This window comes from Mesoplodon densirostris, chromosome 10, assembly GCF_025265405.1.
Source record: "Mesoplodon densirostris isolate mMesDen1 chromosome 10, mMesDen1 primary haplotype, whole genome shotgun sequence".
In the NCBI taxonomy this organism is placed as follows: Eukaryota; Metazoa; Chordata; class Mammalia; order Artiodactyla; family Ziphiidae; genus Mesoplodon; species Mesoplodon densirostris.
This window is the reverse complement of record NC_082670.1, coordinates 107721778-107746951: the sequence shown is the minus strand read 5'-3', so window position 1 is coordinate 107746951 and position 25174 is coordinate 107721778. Positions and strand designations below refer to the sequence as shown.

Here is a 25174-nt window from a genome sequence, read left to right as displayed (position 1 = left end):
GGGTTCGATCCCTGGTCAGGGAACTAAGATCCCACATGCCGCAGGGCAACTAAGCCCGTGTGCCTCAACTAGAGAGCCTGTGTGCCCAAAGTACAGAGCCCACGTGCTCTGGAACCCACGTGCCACAACTAGAGAAGAGAAAACGCACATGCCACAATGAGAGAGAAGCCTGTGCGCTGCAACTAAAACCCGATGCGACCCCAAAATAAATAAATAAATAGTAAGTTAAAATCTAAAAAAAAAAATTAGAAAAAAAAAAAAGCTGTTGTCTGAAGGCTTGGCTTCTAACCAGTCTGGATCTGGATCTAGGTACTGACTGAGGTCCTCCCCTTAGGGACAGAGAAAGACAAATAACATATGGTCTCACTTACATGTGGAATCTAAAAAACACAACAAAACACCCAAGCTCACAGACACAGAGAACAGATTAGTGGTTGGCAAAACGGGGGTGGGCAAAATGGGTGAAGAGGGTCAAAAAGTACCAACTTCCAGTTATAAAATAAATAAGCCCTGGGATGTCCTGTATAGCATGGGGACTATAATTAACAATACTGTATTGCATATCTGAAAGTTGCTCACAGCATAGATCTTAAAAGTTGCTAGCACAAGAAAAATACACTCTGTAACTACATATAGTGACAAATGTTAACTAAACTTATTATGATCATTTTGCAATATACACAAATATCGAATCATGTTGTACACCTGAAACTACTATAATGTTGTATGTCAACTACACCTCAATAGAAAAAACCCAATAAGTTAAATAATATCTTTGATACATTAAAAAGAAAAAACAACCACACAGAGTACCCACCTTGGGCCGGGCTCTGAGATGGGTGCTTTCCACAGGCGGGACAAGGCCGCCTTTGCAGCTCAGCGGGGGCCCGGTCCCGGCCCAGCCCTGTGCCCCCATGGGGCCCAGGACACAAGGAGACAAACTCCCCAAATACTAACTGCAATCCCAGGCATGTTGCAGGACTGCACCGGACGTGGCTGCCTCATGTTTCCAAAACCCTCCAGGATTCCCAAACTACGGCTAAACCGCTGAAGAGAGTGAATTCTCATCTGTCACTTTAGAAATTAATCAGCAGATGTACCACAAACTTCCTGCTTGGGCTCCAGGAACCAGGCAAACAAAGAGGAAGACCCCAGGTCTGCAGCTCAAAAGGAGGCCCAGGCAGGGCAGACCTGAGCCCACAAGAACCAGGGAGGAACCAGGCCTTGGTTAAACCCACTTCTCGCTGTCCTTTCTGCCCCTGCCCCACCTCCACTCTCAAAATGGGGCCTTGATGGAGAAGCAGGTGCTGGTGAGGCCAGACGACAGGGGGAGGGGGGAGTCGGAGTCCGAGCCCTCCACACGTGGGACCAGGCAACCAGTGTCAGGGCTCAAGGTGGGGCACAGGGTGAAATGGCTGGTGGACCCTGGGAGTTCCAAAGCCTCGGATGTGTCTCTACAGCAGGACAGGAGAGCTCACTGAAGATAAGCTAGTTGATGCCAACCCCACTGCTCCCGGACCTCCCTGGAAATTGAGGAGAAAAGATGCCTTGTGACTGCAGAGGTGGCGGCTCTGGTGCCCCGGCCACCTGTTCCTAAGCCGTGGCTCACACCAGACACGGTTCCCGGTAGGGCATCTCCTCTCTGCTACTAAATATGTGAGGGAACCAGTCGTCCAGATCTCGCCCCGGAGAGCAGGTGCCCCCCTGCACCCACCTTGTACACGGCCTCCTGGATGCGTGCCTTCAGCTTGGAGCTCCCCGTCTTCATCCCGGACACCAAGATTGTGTCTCCCTGCTTGGCCGCCTTCTCCATCTCTGAGATGTAGGAGGGAGGGATGTACGTGGACTCCAAAAAAGTCAGGATGCTGGAAAAGGAACGTGCGGTCAGACCTGATGCGTGGAACCCAGGAACCTCACACACTCACTCTCCGAAGCACCTCTGCAGGGTGCCAGACCCCGTGTAAGTGCTGCTGACCTAGTCGGTGCTGCCTAGAAACCTGTCCCTGAAATGTCCTACATCAGAACTGCCAACGTCCCTGTGAAACATGCAGATTCTCGGCCCCGGCCCGGCCCTTGGTCTGCACGAAGCCTGGGGATCTGCATTTTATAAAAATCCCAATGTGATTGTGATAAAAGGCAGGCACTGAAATTTGAAGACCGCCCGCTTAGTTGAAATGTTTTGGTCTCACAGACATGAAAGGTGAGGCTCACGGAAGCTGAGAGCAGGCCCAGGACCACAGGCCCAGCCAGGGTCCTTCAGGGCTCCCCACGCGTCCCAGCCTCCCTCCTTGGCCAGCTCCTCCATCTGGGAAACGGTTCAACGACCACGCCCTCCAGTGTTAGGAATAGGGAATCACATCGAATCCTACCTTCCCTGGGGTTAGGCTGTGGGGAGAAGGGAGGGAGAATTCGGGATGGGGTGGAACCCTCAGAGCACAGGCTGGTAAGCAGGGCCAGCCTGAGTCTCTCCCGATTTACAGATAAGCCCCCCAGTTCCACCCGAATGAGAGCAGTCAGTCGGACACACTTTCATTCTCCCCAAGATCTGCCGGGCGCTATAGTATGCAGTGATTTATTTCCTGGCCCAGTTTTACGAGGTGTCACACACTGAATTTAATGAAAATCCAGGACACTCTGGTTCTAGCACCCCTTAGCACCTTGGACTTTGGTCAGCATTCGACTTACATACCGGGTGCTTGGAAGCTCCGGGGGCCGTCAGGGCAGGAAACAAGCCTGGTGGCGCGAAGCGGGGCAGGCAACCAGCGTCCCCTGAACATCTAGTATGTGCCGGGCCCAGAGAGGGGCTCTCACCCCCGTCAATGTGCTCGCCCACCCTGCCACCCTCCGAGGTGGGCACAGTGACACCTCCAACTGCTGCAGGAGGAAGATGGTGCTCAGGTGGTCAGTCCTTGATGACGGCCACAGGCAGGACATCACGAGGCCAGGACCGGAATGCAGGTCTCTTGGACCTAAAGCCCACATTCCTGGCTTACGGAGACCCCAGAAATTCCAGTGCTCAACCAGAGACAGAGGCTGACAGCCCAGCACCCAAAGAGCTCTGACCCAAGAGGGCAACGTGGCTTGCACAGCGTCAGGGCATGAGGGTGCCTGCCGTGGAAATGGCCGTGAGCTGAGCCTGGATGTGTCCTGGAACCCTGAGCTGGACTTCTGAAGGTGTAAACAAAAGGCCAGACTTGTGACTCCCCACAAAATACTTATCAATTGCAAGGGAGTAAGAAAGTGACATCAGAGCAGGGCACCTGGCAGACCCCACCCTACCCAAGTGATGACAGCGAACAAAATCACTGATGGACCAACAAAATCACGACACGACACAAGGACAATACGGCATCTCGCCTCTGTGACGTTCCTGCAAAGGTGCAGAACTCTGGGTCTGATCAGGAGGAACGTCAGGTAAACCCGAAATGGGGGAGGCTCTGTAAGATAACTGGACTACAGTCTTCATGAGTGCAACGTCCCAAAAGTCGAAGAAGGACTGAGAAACCCTTCCACGCTGACGGAGACTAGGAGAGACAGGACAACACGCGGCAGGTGACCCTAGGGGGCATGTTCTGCTACAAAGGATACAACTGGGATAAACTGGCAAAACTTGAACAAGGTCTTGTGACTGCGGGCATCAGTGTTAATTCCCTAATTGTGATGACTGTCTTGTTGATGTGCAGGAAAACGTCCTCAGAGGTAGTAAATGCACATTAAAATAACTGGGGGTCACGGGCCCCAGGGTGGCAGCTTGCTCTCAGATGGTTCGGGGAATCCACTCTCTGTACTACACTTGCAACTTTTCTGTAGGCTAAAATGTGCTGCAAAATTTTTTTTAAAATAAGTCCTCCTCCCCCAAAAGGGACTATACTCTTTAACATTTTTATAATACAGCATGAGGCAATGCAGCATAGCAGGGGATATTAGCCCAGACCTTGGGTCTGCACCAGCACTGGCCAGCAGAACCTTCTGTGATCGAAACGCTCCACGTCTGCCCTGTCCAGTGTATGGTAACACCAGCCACACAGCTAACGAGCCCTTGACATGTGGCCAGTGCACCAAGGATCTGAATTTTCCACTGTACCTAGTTTAAATTTAAACAGCCAGGATAGGGTTCATGGCCACCACACTGCACTGTGAGAATCTATACACATCTGGGTTCAAGCTCTAGCTCCGCCCCTTAGCAACCTAAGGCACGTGGACAGTGGTACGGAAGCCACATGGCTGTTGGGAGGACTGGCTGAGTCAAGATGGGTAACGAGTCCGTCTCACAAGGAGTCTGCCTGCAGGCCCACCTCCACCCCCGTGCTGGGGAAGGCAGCCTCCTGCGCCTGGAAGAGGTCTTTGCAGGAAGGTCACCCCAGCCGGGACTGGCTCCCTGTTAGCTCACCCCCAGTGGGGCCGCACCCCACAGCTGGACAGCCCAGCTGCCTCGACGATGTCGCACAGAACACACCCCCGTGGGCTGCACAAGCAGCAAGGTTCCTGCACAACCGTGTGAGCCGACGGGGATGATGATGATGGAAGCCCCCAGCCCACACGGAGCCGGGCGACAACCCCCTTCCCGCCTCCCCTCCAAGGCAGGCGCCTCTTACCGGAGTGCGTTGTGGGTGTCTGAGTACCCGTCGGCCTCTGTGTCCTTCACAATCATCCAGTCAAAGACCAGCCCGGCCAGGGTGCTGAACGTGTTTCCTGTAGGAGCAGGAGCAGAGGGGCGCACCCGAGTTACCCCCCCGGGGCCAGGGGCAGGGGAGGTGCACCAGCCCCTGCAGAGCAGGCGGTACTGCCTGCAGCCTCCAGCCTCCATTCAGCAGGGAGGGAGGGAGGGGAAACGAGGCTGAAAGGATCAGGGTCACGTGACCGTGAGGGCTGAGCCGCGTGAGTAGGCCCTGGCCTCTCAGGGGGAGCCATGTCCTTCCTGCTGTACCTCCTGCCTATGCGCACCCACCACCCCTCACGTGGCTAAGTGCTTTACAGTTTAGATGGTGGCTCCCGACACTGTCACTCACTCCCCCCTCACCACCTCCCTGTGCTGGGAAAGGAACCCAGGCCGTCTGGTTTCATGTGCCCATCCTTGCCCCTCGGCCGAGATGCTGAGACCCCAAGTCCCGGGTGGAGGAGGTGGACGCTCGCACAGCCGGCCTCGGCTCTGAAGCCCTGGCTGCCGTCCACGTGCCTTGGACCAGACGGCAGAACACGTGGAGCCTGGCCCGTGACTGGGCGACCGTTCCCGGAGGAGCAGGACTCAGGGTGGGTCTGAAACCCTCTGTAAACACCTTCTCAGGGTAACTGCAACACCTGGTTCTACGCAGACACCTGGGAACAGGGTGGGAGATGAAAACTGGGGGCTCAAAGGCCTGATCTGCTGGGAACTATGGTTTGCTTTTTCCCCAGGTGATGTTGATTTTACATTTTTTAATTGGCTCCCATCATTTCAAATTAAGAAATGCAGTATACTATATATCCAACTTCCAAGTTCAAAAGTCTGAAGACCCCGCTGCCTGGGCCCTGCTCCCTCTGGTGATGAGAGGCTGGCTCAGCCTCTCCAGCTGGTTTGCCCCACTCCCCGCCACACCCTATCGCCCACGCCCACTCCACCTCCATCATCTACATTCCTGCCTGGCCAGCCCCCAATACAGAGCATCTGGGGCCTAGGAAAGCTCTTCCTTCACTGCAAAGCGCAGAGCATTTAGAGTCAGGCCCCACCCCACCTCTGAGGTCTCAGGGCTGTTGAGAAGATCGAAAGGAGAAAGTGCCCCCAGCGAGGTGCCTGGGGGGTGCCTGCCAGCTCAGGGGCAAGTACAGTTCACCACGGCCTCCTGAGGACGCGGAGACCGAGGCTGGGGGAGGCCTCCTTGGGTCTCTTAACCTGGAAAATGGAGACAGGAAACCCTGTGCTCATCCATTTCAGTGGTTACGCTTGGAGCTCTGTTTTTCAGACTCAGAATCCCCGCATCTCTGTCATCTTCGGATGTGAGGGGAGGGATGAATGTGGGATCATTCCTGGAGCAGAAAGCATCCTTGGGCTTCCAGAAGTTTCACCCACATGGGCAGGTGCACATGCAGGACCAGCTGCCTAATTTGCAGGGCTCTATGCCAATGAAAACTTGGGGCTCCTCATTCCAAAGGCAGGGAAAGCACCAGAAGGAGGCAGGTCAGACTTGGGAGAGTTGGAAGGAGACAGAGAAAGCCCCAGGCATAGGGCTGGCCGAGGGGGTGCTCCCTTGGGCGAGTAGGGACACTCAAGGTGAGTGCAGACCCTTAGAGGTACCCAGAGGCCCTGCCCTGCAATTTGGGGTACACATGGATGTGGCAGTTACAGGGGTCCCCTCCTGCCAGCCACTGGACCAACACACTGTGTCCTAGCTGAGCAGGCTCTGTGGAAACTGAGTCAGGCATCTCTCCTTCCCTCCCTGCTGATGCCCACGCTAACTAAGCCTCTGTAGCCTGTGCATGGATATGCTAGGAAACCAGATGAGGGTGGGTGAGAGGCTCACTCTGGCCAAAATGCAGCCTCTAGAATGGACGTGCCCTGGGACAGGGATGGCCTCTGCCACGCTCCACCCCGACATACCCTGGAGACACGCGCCTATCCCAGGCCCCCGCTGGGGATGGAAGGTGGCCGTAGTCACAGGACAAGGCTGGGGAGGGAGAGGACAGGCAGGACCCAGGACACCAGGGGACAGGGCACAGGTGGCCAGGAACCCAGCCCAGGAGGCACGGAGGTGGCAGGGAAGCAGGATCTCAAATCACTGAGGCTCCAAGTCCCATCAGACCCCACTCACAAAACACGAGTACAAAAATAAATTTATTAAAATTTCAAGACGGCAACAGTGGAGCATTAAGCCAAGCCTGGGGACCTTCGTAGCACGAGACCCTGTGTGAAGCTGGCCCTGACGCCTGGGTGACAAAATAAAACCACAGGAGATGGCATGTGACCTGACTACAACTTCCCAGAGTGGACAGTGAGCAAGGGCACCTTCCAGCAAAACAGGCTCCAAGACCCACACATTCAGCAGGAATTTGCAGGCTTGGAGGTAGGGGCGGTTCAAGAAGCTTCTGCCTAGAGTTTTGCCTTGTCTGTTTGAAAAGCAGCTATTATGTACTCCTGAAACTAACACAACATTGTTAATCAACTATATTCCAATATAAAATAAAAAAGTTTTTTAAAGCAGCTATTAGACCGACTGTGTGCCAAGTGCTCATATTAACAAGGAAATCCCAGGGCCCACTCTCCGGAGGCTGCACCCCCTGTCCTGGTCCCAGGAGGGCAGCCGGAAAACACTAAGCAATTCAACTTAACAAACATTTGCTGGATGCCCGCTGGGCCCAAAGTCCAGTGTCAAACAAAGAATGAAGTGATCTAAATTCTGCCCAAGTGCGAAGCCTGACAACGAGTAAAAAGTGCCCCGTGCCCCAAGGCTGGGCCTGCGAATCACTGAGGGATTTCAAGGAGGGACAAACTCCACCTTGGGAGAGCCCTGGAGGAGAAAATATTAGAGGGGATGCCCAGAGGGCCTGGGCTTCGGAAAGCAGAGATCCGGAAGTGGGAGTGGAAGGTGCTCTGAGTGGGAGGGGAGGCGGGGCATTTGGGGGACTGGAGCCGCCCAGCACTGCCCAGACACCAGGTACATGCGGGCTGGGAGAGAACTCTGAAAACATTAACTCGAGGCAGGAACCCTGCAGATGGCCTCAGGCCAATAAAGTAGACCCCAGCCCCTGGTGCAGACCACGGTGCCCAGGAAACACGCAGCAGTTGGAGACAGGCAGCGTGGCCTAGTGGCCAAGAGTTCCAGCCCCTGCTCTGCCGCCCATGAGCTGCATGACCCTGGGTGAGTCACTGAAGCTCTCTAGGCCGCAGCTTCCTTGTCTGTACAATGGACTAATGTATGATTACCACCCACCCTCGTGGGGTAAGAGACTACACTTAGGGCTGGGCTCCTAACAATGTCTGCTGAGCCACAGGCAGGGTAAAAACCAAACAGGCACCGACCTAGATAAGGTTCATCCCTTCTGAGACCGTGGGGCCCTCTGAGGTTATGAAGCTCAAGTTCGTCCTTACAAAGGAGACTGACCAGGAGGGAGGATACAGGCTCAGGACGAAGGATGAGGGGATTTCTAAGGAACTAGTCCAAGTGCTTCTGGGTGGGGACACCCTCCTAGTGAACAGGGAGGCAGGGAGTGAACCACCTGGTGCCACAAAGGTGGGCCTTGATCTGGGCTCTTCCTGAAAGGCCAGTGTATGCAGGCCTGGGTGAGCCAGGGTTCCCCCCGGAAGTGGCCACATGCACCACCAAAACCTTAGGAGTGGGAGGACTGTGAAACGTGATCCCCCAGGGCCACGGGGCACCTGTCCCACACAGGAAGGCTGGGCAGCCACCTTCCATTCTTGACACATCCACCAGCTGCCCAAGGGGAAAAACCAAAGTGACTTAAAAACGAATAAACTATTAAAAAAAAAAAAAAAAGACAGAGAATAACAAGTGTTGGTGAGGATTTGGAGAAACTGGAACACTCATGCATTGCTGGTAGGGATGTGAAACGGCACAGCCACTGTGGAAACACTCTCTGGCTGTTCCTCAGAAGGTACATATAGAGTTGCCCTTTGACTCAGCAATTCCACTCCTGGGTGTAGACCCAGGGGAAATGAAAGCCTATGTCCACACAAAGACTCGAACCCATGTTCACAGCAGCACTACTCACAACAGCCCAAAGGTGTCAGCAACCCAACTGTCCATCAACTGACGGATGGATAAACAAATGTGGTCCATCCATACAATGGAACATCACTCAGCCGTGAAAAGGAATGAAGCGCCGCCACGGGCTACAACATGGGTGAACCCTGACAATATGCTCAGCGAAAGATGGCAGACACCAAAGACCACATACTGTATGATTCATTCATATGAAATGTCCAGAATAGGGAAATCTATACACACAGAGTAGATGAGTGGCTGCCAGGGGCCGGAAAGAGGAAAGCACGAGAACTGACTGCTAATGGGTGTGGGGTTCCATTGTGTAGTGATGAAAATGTTCTGAAATATGACAGTGGTGATGGCTGTACAACTTTGTGAATACACTTTTAAAATAAACCACTGAACTGTACACTGTAGTTGGGTAAATTTCATGGTATATAAATCTCGATAAAAATAAACAAAACTTGGGTCGTGGGGAGGGATAGATTGGGAGTTTGGGATTTGTGTGGATATTTGGGATTTGGGATAGTGTGACATGTACACACTTCTATATATAAAATAGATAATCAACAAGGACCTACTGTATAGCACAGGGAATTCTGCTCAATACTCTCTAATAACCTATATGGGGCAAGAATTTGAAAAAGAATAGATACATGTGTAACGGAACCACTTTGCTGTACACCTGAACCTAACACAGCATTGTAAATCAACTATACTCCAATATAAAATAAAATTTTTTTAAATAAACAAAACTTTCTTTTTTAAGTGACAAGACAGGAAGTAGACCAGAGAGGTTAAGAGCAGGGGTTGCCACACTACGGCCCTTGGGCCAGATCTAGCGCCCACCAGTGTTTGTGAATAAAATTTTATTAGAACAGCTACGCTCATTCATTCCACAGTCTGTGACTGTTTTAGAGCCACGCTGACACAACTGAGTAGTTGCTGCAGAGACGGTCTGGCCGGCAAAGCCTAAAACAATTCCTAACCAGCCCGTCACGGAAAACATGTGCTGACTCCTGGCTGAGAGTGAACTCGGGACCCAACCAGGCCGGAGCTCAGATTCTGGCTCTGCTGCGTACGAAGGACTAGCATGTGTGTGTGCCTGGTCTGTGTGTGCACGTGTGTTCTCTCTCAGTCTCCGCTCCTGGAAGTGAAACGAGTCAGGACAGGTGAGGCGCCCAGAGACACCTGGCTCCAGTGAGCAGCACAGGACCCCCGCCACCGCGTCGGGCAGGTGAGCTCCCGTCAGCTCGCTGCACAAACCCCTCCTCGGTGCCCTCTGCCTCAAGACCAGGCGCAAATCCCACACCTGACACAAGGCCCCTTTATATCCTGCGTCCCTTGGCCTCTCCAATTTCAGTCTCAAGGATGAAACGGGGTCCCCGCCTGGCAGACCCCACATCCCTCGAGGCTCAGTCAAACATCCTGCCTTCTAAGAAACTGTTCTGACCCCTGACCTCCACGCCCCACCTCCAAGCCCCCTGGAGTTGCTCCCCTACCCAGTGGTCCCTTCACACTTTGCACCCAACATGATTACAAACCTCAGCTGCCAGGATGCATGTGGGGCCTGATCTACATGTGGATCCCCTGGCCTGAGATGCTAGGGGCAGAGGCCCAGTGCGCCCGCCCCACCACAGCAGTACCCCAGGACCTGACAGACCCGGAAGGCAGAACACACTCCATGGCCACCCAGCGCACTGAGCACCCACCACACACCAGGCGGGGCTGACCCTTCACACTCACTCACCAGGTCCTCGTGACCAGGTAAGCATCATTATGTCAGTTTCACCAATCAGAGGGGGGTTCAGAGAAGCTGGGCAGCTTATCCGATGAATGAATACAGAGCGGAAGGAAGGCTCGGACAGATGCTTCGGAACACTGATTCTGCCCCCAAGGGACATTTGGCGATGGCTGGAGAGATTTTTGGTTGTCACAACTCAGTGGGTGCTACTGGCATCCAGTGCATAGAGGCCAGGGATGCTGCCAGACACCCTGAAATGTACTGGACAGTCCCCACCACAAAGAATTATCTACCCCAAATGTCAATCCTGCCTAGACTGAGAAACCCTGATCTATAACAATGTTTTTAAAAAGCCGGGGCAGGGGGGGCTAGAGTGGTCAGGGGAGATTTCAAAGACAAGGTGAGTCCTGGCCTGGACTTGAAGTTTTAGAAGATCTTTCGTCTGGAAGATGCCTTTTGCCTGACCTACTTTCTTCAACAAGAACCTTAACCTACAAATTTTCCCTTCGCTCCTTGACCAAGAGGTCAGGCTACAGCCAACACAGTCTGCCAACCAGCAGAACAGACCTTCTACAAAGAATCCCAGCCCAGAACAAGCCAATGTTCTGCTACGAAGTGAAGGATGGTACGTGGGGCCGGCAGCATAGACGTGCTCTCTTCCACACCCACAAGCACACGCGCGCGCATGCATAGGCTGCAGTCTGGATCAGGAAGCCGGCCCCAGACCCCACAGCCTCTGCTGTTCACAGCAGTGACCCCGTGAGCCCCTCCCAGCTGTACACAGGCACGGAGCTGGCCTCCAGGCCCTGCGGAGAAGTGGCCGTGGCCTCGCTGCCACCGTGGGCCTGGCGTCCACTTTGAGATGGTCCTGACCTCTTCCACGTTGCCCCCCTGGCCGGAGCAGCCCGCCTTGGGGGAGAGCGGGCCGCACACAAGGAGAGAAAGAAACAGAGCCCGCCAGGCCAGTGGCCTCACCTTCCGAGTCCAGGGCCTGGATCTTAAGCTCCAGCGGGGAGTCCTCCAGGTAGAGCTCGCGGGTGGTGGAGACGATCTGAATGCCATGGATGAGGTCCACGATGGCGTCGCAGCGCAGGACCTGGCCGGTGGCTGCAGGGGCGGGAACACAGGGTCAGCCGGAGGGCAGCCACCCCACCTCCAGCGCCTCATAGGTTGGGTGGTCTTATTCTTTGGCAAACACAAGGAAAACCAACAATACCCCCAAAAAAACGGGGCTGGAAGAACCGAGTCAACGCTCAGGAGACCCACGAGGCCCGAGAGTCAGCATGGACATCCAGGAAGTAAGGGCCTTCCAGACATTTTCATTGCCCATCTTGTACTTTTCCACCGCGAGCGCCAGCGTTTAAAGCTGTGTGCAAAACACTTCCTAGAATTCCTAGTTTTGTTCGGAGTGTAACCACTGAGTTGAACGACAAGGGTTCTGGTATGATAAGTTAGCATCCAAAAGGACGATGCTGTTCTGAATGCCTGTCCCTACTCTGAGATTAGCAATTACACCCGGAATTTGTGCATTTGTGTGTGTCTGTGTTTACACTGCAGTTTTTGCATAAGACTATCAACTACACTATAGTATAAAAAAAGAGCGTGCCCATCTGCACGGATTTTTTACTTGCTCCATCAATAAGACACATAAATGGCATTACCTGGAGAATCCTCTAATGTAAAAAATAACAGCCTGTGACACAAAATCATTCTGACCATTCTCCGGGCACCATATAACTACTTGTACACCCTTAACTTTGTGAGAAAGCCATTCAGCCCCATTTATCAAAAACCTTAAAAATATTCATAGGCTGTGACCCAGCAAAGCTGGGAATCTATCCTTGGCAGGAAATAACCTGAAAGAACCCAAAATTGTTCCCTGAATGAAACTATTTATTTTCCTATTTAACACTGAAACAAACATCTGAAAACAATCTGAATGCCTCATATAAGGGAATGCTTATAGCACAACCTCTGGTTAAGAATATTATTCGGCCATTAAAAACAGTTCTATAATAAAGTGGGAAACTTTTCATACCATGTTAGGTGGGGGAAAAGCATGACAGAAAATTCATTGTTTTCTAAGCATCTTATGACCATAATGTGGCAAATTAAATATGGGGAAGTGAAACATTGCACAACTTGCTTCATTTTGAATCAACGCCCATTAAGAGTTATTTTGGTAACAACTAATAACTTAGAAATGAAAGCCAGCCTCCACGGGAGGGAAGGCAGGACAAGGTGCTGGCAGGAGGTACCAGGGTTCACGCTGCTTGTGCAGTGTCCCCCCAGCTCCATGGGCGTCCTCAGGCCCAACAAGAGAAGGGAAAGCGTGGCCATGGGCTCTTCAGTCCCTGTGGCCCAAGGTCTCAGCAGGGTGTTTCCAGCCCCTGAGCCCCTATCCCCACTGGGGGCCACGCGGGGCACTGGAGGGCCTTACTGATGTCCTCCGCGAAGATGATGCTCGTCAGGCGGGCGGGCTGGGACAGGCGGGCCTGCACCACTGCCTTCCGGGAGCACTGCTGCTCGTCCAGGCCCAGCGGCTCAATGCTGGCCACCTCTGGCCGGGTCGATGACCTGGGGCAAGAAGCAGAGAAGTCACCCTCGGGAGCCACTGGAGAGGCAAGGCTGGGACCAGAAGCCAGAGCCGCAGCCCCCCCCCCCAATCTGTCCCAGACTCGCAGGATAGAGGGGCCAGGCTCCACCAGCTTCAAACCCAGAGGAGACAGGCAGCCGAGGCCCCTCTAGTAGGAGTAGGACATCCTGAGGGCATGGACCTCCCCTCCCACCTCACCCCCACCCCAGCCCTGAACATATCACACAGGCAGAGAGTCACTGCTCGGGACACTGGAAAATACCTCCATGGTCAACAGTCACCTGACAGGACTATTCCAAGGAACTGGAAATAACTATTGGTGGGAAAAGTGCCTACGGTCCCTGGGGAGGAGGAGAGGCCAGGTACCTGCTGACCTCTAGGCAGGACCTGGCACACGGCAGCCTCCCAGACGGTCACCTCCATCCCCAACAGGCCCTACAAACCCAGAGCTCACCGACGGGAACCTTGGCAACAGGCACAAGGCCCAGCGCACGGGGCCGAGGTTACAGGGAAGGTGGGTGGAAGGGCAGGTTAAACACCTTCGCCCCGGAGGGAGGATGGGTCATTCTTCACAGAAACAATGGTTCATCACCCTGCACCCCGAGCCAGGCAGAGAGCGCCGGACATGAGAGGGGACGACAGGCAGAGGCAGGTCCCGTCTGGCAAACGCAGAGACACCCAGACTGTTATTAAAATACAGAAATGTGCCGGGGGAGTGTGGTGGTTAATTTTACGTGTCAACCTGGCCAGGCCATGAGGTGCCCAGCTACTTGGTCAGACATTATTCTGGGTGTGTCTGAAGGTGTTTTGGGATGAGATTAACATTTAAACCAGTAGACTGGGTAAAGGAGATTGCCTTCCCCAGTGTCGGTGGGCCTCACCCAATCAGTTGAGGCCTGAATAGAACAAAAAGGCGGACCCATCTGCAAATGAGAGGGAGTTCCTCCTGCCTGACAGCCTACAGAGGTGTGTATACACACACATACACACATATTGTTTCTCTGGAGAACCCTGACCAATACGGGGAGGGCAAAGAAGATAACGAAAGAAACTATCTACCACGTGTTAAGCCCAGAGCTAAATACTTCTGTCCATCAGATTACTTAATCCTCCAGTAGGCCTATATGGGAAAACCAAACCGAGGCTCAGAGAGGTTGAGTAATTCCCCAAAGCCACACAGCTGTACGTGGCAGGGCCAGTGATCACAGCCAGGTCTGTGTGACTCCAGATCAGACAATCCTCCCACTACCCGAGTGCTTTCCCCAGGGTACGGAGCACACAACACCAGACAGCAGTGAGGCACCGATGATGTATCTTTACATTGACTCTATAGGTCATTTAATTACTACACATTCATTTTTAATTGTTTCAGGAAAAACAAATGTATCAAACTTACGAGCTCCTAAATGTTAATACTGAAGAGGATGTCCGATGTTCAAAAATGGAGTCATTTTGAAGAAAATAGTAAGTTTTTGTGTACGTGGTACACTGAAATGGCAGCAGTCTGACAGTGTCATGAAGCGGCTGCATTTGGGAAGGAAACACAGCATCCCCAGGACAGCTGTGAGGCGCAGGGTCTGTCCATCAGCTGCCATTTTCCAGTGTTTCTATAAAACAAGGACAGAGCAGCCCCTCGCACTGAGAGCTGGAGCTCTCAGGACCAGCCTGTCCCCACACTGGTTGGGGAGGACCCACATGAGGAACGGAGGGAAGGGGGTAGAAAGCACGTGGGCCGCATCAGCTGCCTCAGCCTAACCCTCGCGGGCTCTGGGCTCATGGCCCAGGCGGCAGGACGGCTCCAGGGAGCAGGGCTCAGAGAAGGCGGGGTCTGCACAGAGCTGACAGCTGAGAGGCCCACCCAGAAACCAGCTCCGAAGGCCGAGTCACTTGGACACAGCATCACGTTCTGCCAAGGAAGCAGGTCCAGGCTCAACGGCTTTTCTGCCGAAACAGCCTTCCTCTGTCTCCAGTTTAAACGAACGGCCGCTGCTCAGAAAGGATGAAAGCTGCTCCAGCTCGCCCACCTGGTCATTCTGTGCATCTCAGCTGGTGGTTAGCACGCCTGCCCACCCTCCCCACTCATGCACTCGCCTTGAGACCCACGGGAGGAGCTTCAGGGGCCTCCCCGGGCCCCTGGCGCAGGCAGTGAGGGTGACATGGCCTCACCCTCTGCTGAGAAGGTTAAGGCCCAGGGCAGCAGGTTGCTGCCACCCGCCAGCTGTGTGACATGTGACACTGAGCAAACAATTCCACCTCAGTTCTCTGTGCCTCTGTTTCCTCAGCTGTACAGGGCAATAAAAGTGGTACCTGCTGCAAAGGGTTGGGGCGGATTAGATAGGATGACGGATGTAAAGCTCTGACTGCAGGGCGTCACACATAGTCAGCGAGATTCTGACCATAGAACTTTGCTTTTTAAAAAAGTAAGAAAACATGGGCCCTTCTAGATTGTGATCATTCACATGTGACCTGTCCATCCCCTTCCCTGAATGAAGCCTAACCCTGATCCCTGCTGGTGGGGCCCCAACCCCAACCGCAGACATCCTCAGAGCCACAGGCAAAGATTCAGGCCCAAAGCAGGGTCCACCACTGGCAAGAGCCTGAAGCCTCTGATTTCAAGCCTAACCTCCGCTCCAAAGTTCTCCCTCCCCCAGCTTCCCCCCCAACCCTCCACTGCTGCTGAGCCCTCCACTCCTCGTGTCCCTCCCACCGCTCTTGTGCGGCCCGGCCTTGAGGGCTCATGGGAAATGGTACCTCTTCCACGGACCCATCCCTGATCCTCCTCAACCTCCACTCAGCTCCCACAGCTTGGGGTCCCTAATGCACCCATTCATTCATTCATTCATTGAATCCATATTCACTGGGTGATGTGCAATATTCCAGGTACCATTCTAGGTGCTGGGGACACAACGAAGTACAAAATACACATTAATTCCCACCTTCACAGAGTTTACGTTTTAGTGGGAGGAGAACAAGAATAGACAAAATGACTCAGTGAACGTGGGATCTCAGACAACAGTGCTACGGACAAATAGAAGGCAGGGGAGGGAAAGGCTACAGTTTCCAACTGGGTGGTGAAGGGAGCCTCCCTCAGAGGGGACACGTGAGGAGGAGGGGCAGACACAGGATCCCTGAATACCTGGGAGAAGGGCATTCGGGCAAAAGCATCGGCGAGTGCGAAGGCCCCGAGACCACAGCTGGCATGATCCTTCTCCCTGTCCGACCCCTCGGAGACTGAGTGTGAGGACAGCGCCCGTGGCGGGCTCATTTCTTGCCCTCAGTGCACCCAGCATAAGACTGTGGTGCAAGTTTTTGTAGATGCCCCTTATCAGGTTACGGATTCTCTTCTACGCCAAACTTGCTGCAAATTTCTATCATGAATGACTGCTGAATGCTCTGCACCTATTGAGACCATTATATGGCTTTTCTTCTTCATTTTGTTGATAGAAGAATTAATTATTCATTGTTGATCAAGCAATTACATTGATTGGTTCACGTTAAACCAACATTGCATTCCTGAGATCCACCCCAGTTGGTCATACTACAATACGCTTTTTATATTTTTCTGGATTTGATGTGCTGCTATTTTGTTCAGGAATTTTGTACTCTGCGTCTGTGAGTTTCTTTTTCTTATAACGTTTGAGCCTGGTTTGCAATCCGTGTAATGTTGGCCTCATAAAAAGGAGCTAGGAAATGATTGTTCTTCCTGCCTTTCCCGAAAGAGTTTATGAAGGATTTGTACTATTTCCTCCTTAAACGTTTCCTAGAATTTACAAGTGAGGCCACCTGGGCTTGGAGTTTTCTTTTCTTTTCTTTTTTCCTTGCGGTACGCGGGCCTCTCACTGTTGTGGCCTCTCCCGTGGCGGAGCACAGGCTCTGGACGCGCAGGCTCAGCAAACACGGCTCACGGGCCCAGCCGCTCCGCGGCATGTGGGATCCTCCCGGACCGGGGCACGAACCCGCGTCCCCTGAATCAGCAGGTGGACTCTCAACCACTGCGCCACCAGGGTAGCCCTGGAGTTTTCTTTATGAGAAGGTCTGTAATTATAAACTTAATTTTACCAAATGTCCTAAGTGGACCGAGAGGCACCAAGGGCTCTATGCCCGAGAACCCGTCCCCAAGTCCTGCACAGGAGGTGCGGAGCCTGCGGTTCAGTGTTGGTGGGCATGTCGCTTCCTCTCCCCTCGAATTGCTCACCCACATCCCAGAGAGACCCCTTCCCAGATCACAGCAGCTCCCGACAAGGGCCCCAGGTGAGCAAACCCAGGGTATATATACTGCCCCCCCAAGTGCGCGCGTGTGCGCGCACGCGCGCACACACACACACAGCTGGGCAAACAGGAAGCAAGGCAAACGTGCACACATGGGTGTCATTCCTGCAGGGGACCCGTGTTGGGTTTTGGCTGCCCAGACTCCATTCCCCCTCCTCAGTAACAGCACCCAGCTTTTCTGGGGGTGCTGCTCTCCTCCACCCTCAGACCATGAGGCTCCAGGGCACCCATGCTCCTTGGACCCTGGGAGGCAGGTGGCTGGGGCCTGGCTGATCGGCTGTGCATCCCCCTGGATGGAGGTGTTCAGACCCAGCGTGCAAGGCTTAACAAGGGCTGCAGGGCTGGACCCGTCCTCTTGCTACCCCAGGGGGCACCCAGCTGAGGCCCGAGACCAGGCCCTGCTGACATCACTGAGCCCTGTGTGCAGCCTGAAACAAACTCTGCCAAAACAACGTCCCTGCTTTATTTAAACTATTTTGGTTTGAGTTTCCTGTCACATGCAGGAAAGTCAGGAGAGTTGAGACAAATGAAATCCCCTGACTGAATTCTTCAAGACTTGTTGCCTTATTACATTCAAACTACTGGTACTATATTTTTAAAAAAAGAAAACAAATTGTCATTTATTATGTGCTTACTATGTGTCAGGCTCGGAATAAAACATATCACAAATGTTTTATTTGCCTCCCAACAGTCCTTCTGAAAGCCCCCATTTGATACACAAGGAAACCTCTGCATGGATGTGGAGTAACCTGCCCAGGGTTACATTCCTGGAAAACACCTCAGTCGGGCCTGGCTCTAGACCCCTGGTCCAGACACCACCTTCCCCCTTGTGGTGAATGCACCCAGATTGATCAAAACAGAGCTAATGGCCTCCACCTACCTGGGGCTGCCCATGGGAGGGCCCAGGCTGCCAGACCTCAGTGAAAAATGGCTCCATCTCCTCCTCAATCACCCCCTACCCCACATGCATCCTAAATACTGCTTCTTAATGTGTCATCAACTTCCCTAAAATGCTACTGAACCTGGGTAAAACAGCCATTGATGAGAAGGTCTGGCACACTTCCTGTGTATCCCAGGACTGAGCTGAGTCTGTGACCTGGTTTTGAATGTGGTTCTGCCTGTAAGTGGGGAAAAACATGCCAAGTATGCAAAGGAATTAGCAGAAAAACTGGTTCTGCTATTTGGTTCCCTCTGCCACCCTCACCTGCAACATTCAAAGTCCCTGCCTCTGGACTTGGGTCTCTGGCCACCCACCGGGGCAGCTGCCTGGACACCTGCACATTCCGCCCTTCCCGGCCCCCCATCCAGTTACATCCAAGTAACCTTCGTATCTTTTTCTTATTTTCTTTTATTTGTTTTTTTAATTTTTTTAAGATTTTTTTTTATGTGGACCTTTTTAAAGTCTTTATTGAATCTGTTACAATACTGCTTCTGTTTTATGTTTGGGTTTTTTGGCTGCGAGGCATGTGGGATCCTAGCTCCCCAACCAGGGATCAAACCCGCACCCCCTGCATTGGAAGGGTGAAGTCTTAACCACTGGACCACCAGGGAAGTCCCTTACATTTTTCTTTTAAATTGATTCTTCCTTATTGAAAACGTACTTATTTATTTATTTATTGGCTGTGCCCCGCGGCATGTGGGATCTTGGTTCCCGGGATTGAACCTGCGCCCCCTGCAGTGGAAGTGCCCCATCTTAACCACTGAACCGCCAGGGAAGTCCTGAAACAATACTTTAAAAGGAAACTTCATATCACTAGTATAAATAGAAAGCCTACACCATTTGCCATCCATCTGAGGTAAACATAAAAACAAACAAGAATCGAAACAATGTTACTGCATTTGGGGGTGGGGTGGGGGACACTGTCACCCCCAAAAAAGAAACAGGCAGATATCACAGGGTATTAGGAAAAGCAGAAGGTGGTTGTAGGGGCCGGGGGATGGGGAGGGGTTAGCATTTAATGGGGACAGAGTTTCAGTTTGGGAAGCTGAAAAAGCTCTGGAGATGATGGTGGTGATGGTTATATAACAGTGTGAATGTCTTGATGCCACTGAACTGGACACTTAAAAATGGTTAATTTTACGGTATGTATATTTTACCAAATTTTTTTTAAAAAGAAAAAATGGAAACAACATGTTGGCACCAGAAATGAATTTTTTATCTTGAGGGTGTCTAATGGGACAGGGGAACCCGAGGACAGGGAGGGTCAGGCCAGAAAGCCACGGTGGAAAAAGGAGAAGTGACGGTTGTGCCAAGAAGCAGTGAGTGGGAGCAGGGGAAGACACAGCCCTCCCTCCACCCACCTGCAGGTCCACCCTTCCCTGCCCCCATGACAGTGGCAGGGCCTGCAGGGCGGAAGCCACCTCAAGGGGCCGAGCAGGCTTGGGTTGGGGGGGGGACCCACAAGGGAAGCACGAAGAAAACCACCCACGGAAGCAGGTCCACTGAGTAAACACACTTGCTGTCACCTCCTTCTGTGGGTCTGGGTGGGGGGACGTGACCAGCCCTGGGGGAACCACGGCTGCAACAGCCCGTGGGCCTGGTGCAGCAGGGAGAGTCAGGCCCAGGCCACCCTGCCCAACTCCTGACCCTACAACCCCCTTTCCGTCTCCGGTCCACCCTGTCCAGAAAGGCACTCCACCCCTGCGGTCACCGCAGCAGGCCATTCTCCCAGACTTACTATCATATGAAACACAGCCACTGACTTCATCTTGGTTTACTATTTAACTCCCACAATCAACTACAAACGCCATGAAAGGAGGGCCTCACCTGCTTGTTCACCATCCAAGCCCCAGGACCCGGCTCATTGCAAAAGTCACAGATATCCATCACTTAGCTGGTGAGTCCCCAGCCCTTACCTGTGAGCCACCCCTGCTGAACAGGGCTCGTCCCCGGGCATCAGCGGGACAGCCCTTCACAGTGAGCACTGTCCTGGGCACTGCAGTGGCTCTGGCATCTCTGCCCAAACCTCAAACCGCCAGAAATATGAGCCCCAGCTGAGAGGTCTCCAGTCCCAAGGCCCCCGCAGAGGAAAGAGGAAGGAGGTGTGATCCTGGGGTGTGAGGGGACACAGCGCCCGCAGACAGGCTGTAAAGGGCGAACGCTCTACACCCAGAGGAACAGAGGACAGCTTCGGGGTCAGGGAGGGCCAAATGATGGGCCTCTGGTGACATTAAAGCCACTTTTTCGGTAGGGCTTCCACACCGCAAACTGTTTACGTCCATTTCTGAGCCGCTGCACTCTCCCTCGGGTGCTACAGCCCCACCCGCCCAGCCTCCTGCACCTGCCCGCCTCTGCCCCGCAGGCTCTGCGCAGAAGGCAGCGGGGCTGGATGCTGTTCCAACCTGGCTCCCTGGGCGGGCAGGGGGGTTTCCGGAGGCCACCCCCGCCCCTCCCCGACTGCCCCGGCAAAGGGCTGCAGGGTGACCCACGGCTGCCTCCTGCTGGGGGTGAGCAGAGGGGCCCTGGGACGTGCACGGCCTCAGGCCTCCCGCAGTCACGGGCGGGCAAGGACAGAGAGGCTGGGGGCTCCTTCTGCCCACCGCCTCTCCGAGGGTCACCTGACCCGCCTGGCACACGGCACGCTCCACGGATGAGCCCCACTCTACAGGGCCCAGGCAGCAGAGAGGGCTCCCTCTGGCCTCCCAGAGAATACTTCCGCCCTCGTCTGAGAGGTTCCTGGGCCGTGGACCGTGGTGATAGCGTGCACCTTGGCTCGGACCAAGCCTGGCCAACACATCAGGCAGCTCCCAGGTGCTCAGGAAAGGACGAGGCATCCGGGCCCAGCTCAGTACAGTGGGCGCTGTGGACACCCTGCCAGATGCTCTTTACCAGGCAGGTCCACCCACCCCGGCCCCAGCTGGAGGCGGGCTGGGCAGCTCACAGTTTACACCTGCGACCTTATTCAGTCCAACACCCTTGGCCAATAGGTGCTTTGCCCAGAGGCCTGGGAGGCTGCATATACCCCCTTCCCCGGGGCAGCCAGTGGCTGACTTATAGTGGGTGAAAAAATGCAAAAGCTTGGTCTCCGGCTGGCCTCAAGGGAGGACAACCTGCAGCGCAATTCAACTCCAGAGGGTCGAGGATCAGCACAAGGCTGGACTTTCCCTGTGACCACACCCTCGCTCTCTCCCCTCCCCGACCTCGCTCCCCAGCAGAGTGCTCTCTCAGTAAACCAAACCCTGTCTCAGGCTTTACTTCTGGGAAGCCCACCTAAGACACTGACTTCCTCCAAGACAGGGCAGCCCCCTGGAGAATCCAGAACACCCTGGACTTCCAACTTCAACCGCAGGGAAAAGAATCAATGGATGATGGAACATCTACCCGGCGGCATGGTGCTCAGACACTGAAAACTTAAGATCATGAAGCAACATTGAAAAACAGCTGGGCTTTAACATTTGCTGGTGGTTGGTAGAGAAGAAACTTCCCAAGTGACCTGAATACCAGGTTTGAGCTTCGTGGGGCGGGGTGGGGGGGAAATAAGTGATCAAAAGGAAAACAAAATGGTGACTGACTGTGTTACAGTCAAAGGATTATGGGAGACTTCCGTGGTGGTCCAGTGGTCAAGATTCTGCGCTTCCAATGCAGGGGGCGTGGGTGTGATCCCTGGTCGGGGAACTAAGATCCCACATGCCACTCGGCCACAAAAAAAAAAAGAAAAAAGAAAAAAGAAAAAAAAAGGATTATGGGATACTTCTCTTTTTCTCCCTTTTCCCAACTTTCTCTCTCGTGTCATTTATATAAAGGATGCCTTAAAAAGAAGCTAGTGAAAGATGCTTTGGAGCCCTTTCAATAACATGAAATATCAAAAAAGAATCAGGAGTTTGCCACATAACCAGCAATCCCTCGGTGTGACTGGAGGGGTTCAATCAGGTCTGGCCAATTCGCCAGAGGCTGCAAACCCCTGAAAGAGGTGGAACGGGGGCACGGTCCCAAACTCAAGACCGTCACCACTTACACGCGTCCCCCAGAGCACTGCCCTGAGGCTCCGACTGAAATGTGAACAGTTTTAACCTGATGCTCTCTACAGTTCCCCTGACCTTAAAATTGCCTGATTATTTGATGCTATAAAATCAAGAAACAGGAAAAGTAGACTTAAAGCCCCTGGGGCTCAGGCACGCAGTGATTCCAGTAAAGTGGGAGCTTGGCCGAAAAGTCAAAGGATGAACAAAAATTCCCCCAAGGTCCAGGAAGGTTTTCATTTTCTCTGTTTTTCACCTCACACACTTCACAATGAACTCCTTGAGTGAAGAGGCTATTTTCCTCCCAGGTATAGATGAATGCAGATAGGAAGCTTGCCTTCAGGCCCACTCTTAAAATTCCAGAGGGGACTCTTCAAAACCTAAAGCAATACCTGACTGAACTAGGAAGCGCATACTAAAAATAAGGAAAACATTTCCAATGCTTGATTGACAGAAGCTTCTGTGAAGTTAAGGGGAAAATCACAACCACCAAACACCTCCAAGACACTTAAGGTAAGCAGTTACACATTTGCAATAAAAGCTATGGATCAGATTCAAAACAAGTTATAAGATACTTAGCATCCCTCTGATGCATCAGTGATTAGGAATGGTTTTTTCCCTTCCTCCTCAGAAACTATACAAGTAAATTAAAATCCACCAGCTCTTCTCAGAAAAGAAAATGCAGTTAGAAAAAAAAAAAAAGTTGTTACTTCAGAAACAAAAAACACAGCTCTAGAATCTCAGAGGAAGTAGCATACAAATACACCCAAACGGATTCATTTGAAGCCAGCTGTTTTTAATAGCCAGCTTCCCCTTTCTTGTCCCCATATCAAGAGAACAACTTCTACCAGAGAATGAGCACGATCACCTGCAAAGTGTGCACTAACAGGTGATTTCCCCACACCAGACGGCTCTGGACAGGGATGAAGAAAAGTTAAAGAGAAGATGTGATATCAAGCCAGAAATACGACCCTCCAGAGGAGGCAGGCACTAAACCCAAAATGCATTTGTCTGACGTGGCGTGTCCTTATTTCAGGAGGTGAATTTCAGAACACAAATAGGTACTAGTAAAGCACATAAGCTAGAAGGTAGCCTGAGCTCCGGCACCAGGCTCGCGGATGTGCACGGATGATTGACTATCCCAACAGACTTAACACACGTTGGACTCTGTACTGTGATCACACCCTGTTACACTGTCTAGCCTTGAAACAGGGAACCAAAGGGAGGAACAAGGGTGTGGCGCGTGGGGATCACCCCCTCCTTTTCATCGCCAGCAAGGTGGCGGGGAGGTGTGGTAGGGCCTTGGTCATACCCAGCACCGCCTTCACCCTGCTAGGAATGAACCTGCTCGGGGTGGAGCCCCGAGGCCGCTTCAAGCTGCTGCTTCTCCATCTGAAGGATGGAAGGGCTGGACCACATCACCCAGCTACCGTGAGGTGGGGCGGACCTCTAGTTTCATTAGTTCCTGCGGTTCCCAGATCACATCCCCCACAAAAGGTGCAGAACTCCTGAGTCCCCCCAGGAAGCTAGGGATCAAGGCAACCCTGCTCTGTGGGCAACCTGGGGTGAACCAACCATTCCCTTGCCTCTCTCATCTGTAAAACAGGTGCATCATCTGTTAAACACCTAGGGTTTCCTCCGAAAGACCTTTCATCAAAAGTTTACGTTCCTCCCAAAGACGCGGAACGACTGATTCCACTCCCACACACACCTTCCCCACTTCTCCACAAGCCCAATTCCCACACCAGTCCAGCGCCAGGCATGAGACCCGGTCACCAAACTACGGAAAGCGGCGTCCCCAGCCCAGGGCTCTATAGGGCCCTGACCACCTCTCCCGGAGCCTGGACGAGAAAGGCGTGCGACCACGTGGACGCGCATCCCGGGACCAGCAGCGCCGGTGCGACCCTCTCCCTCCGGCAGGAGGTCCCTCCGGCAGCCCCGGGCCGGGCAGGCCTTCGCGGGCCCTCCGCCGCGCCCGCCGCACGCCCTCCGTGAGTCCCGCCGACAGCAGGTCTCCCGCCCGCACCACCTCCCCAGAGGGCCCCCTTCCCGCCAGAGCGCGCGGAGGCCTGGGCGCCGCCATGCGCAGTAGGGGCGACCCAGGCGCACGCCGCCGGATCACGCGCGACCAGCCGTCAGGCCAGTGGCCGCCCGGCCGGCAAGCCGGCGCCGGCGAGCGCGCGCCGGCGCACCTGCTGCGCGGGCCTGCTGGGGGCGCGCGGCTCCCGGCCTCCTGGCGCCGGCCGGGCCCGAAGGCCGCGCGCCGCAGGCCCCGCCGGACCCGCCCGGGGCCGCGGCCTCCTCCCCGCGCCCGCGCACCTGCAGCGCGCCCGCCCGGCCGCCCGCTCCCGAGGCCTGCCTCCCGCCCCGGCCCCGCGCCTCACCAGCGGTAGCAGCCCTCCGAGGCCTCCAGCGTAAAGTTCACGCGCGTGGCCCGCGTGAAGGGCAGCAGCACCTTGGGGATGTTGAGCTTGGCCGCCGGCGCGGGCAGCGCCAGCAACCCCGAGAGCGCGAGCAGCAGCGGCCACAGCCGCCGGTCCCGCGCCGCCATCCTCGCCGCGCTTCACCTCCCGGGACCCGGAGCCCGGCCGCGCGCGCACGCGCGCGCGCTCCCCTCGCGCCTGGCCGGCAGGTGATAAGCGCGGGAGGGAGGGAGGGGGCGGGGCGAGGGCCGAGGCCTCGGGCCCTTTCCTGAGCCCCGGCGGGCCCTGAGCGATGGAACTGAGGGGGCCGGGCTCCCACCCCCGGCCCCCGGCACTGCGGGGCGGAGGGAGGGGCTGGGGAGCGCACCCGGGGACACGCGGGGCTGGGTGAGTGGGGTGGGGCGCGCCCCCGAGTCACCGTGGGCGGGGGAGAAGGGATGAGGCGCCCTGCGGCGGTGGCGCCCCTCGACCACGCGGGAAGCACTGC

General features: G+C 54.2%; 1 protein-coding gene across 1 annotated transcript in view; it reads right to left on the bottom strand.

Moving 5' to 3' along the window:
* The window catches only part of NUP210 (nucleoporin 210), a 100574-nt gene extending 75759 nt beyond the window's left edge, over window positions 1-24815 (bottom strand). Inside the window, exons 1-5 of the mRNA XM_060110319.1 lie at window positions 24649-24815; window positions 12881-13017; window positions 11416-11547; window positions 4596-4692; window positions 1715-1865 (exon numbers count right to left, since the gene is read on the bottom strand). Coding sequence (XP_059966302.1) covers window positions 1715-1865; window positions 4596-4692; window positions 11416-11547; window positions 12881-13017; window positions 24649-24815 — 684 coding nt within the window. The remainder of the gene's footprint in view (window positions 1-1714; window positions 1866-4595; window positions 4693-11415; window positions 11548-12880; window positions 13018-24648) is intronic.
* Window positions 24816-25174: the final 359 nt, after the last annotated feature.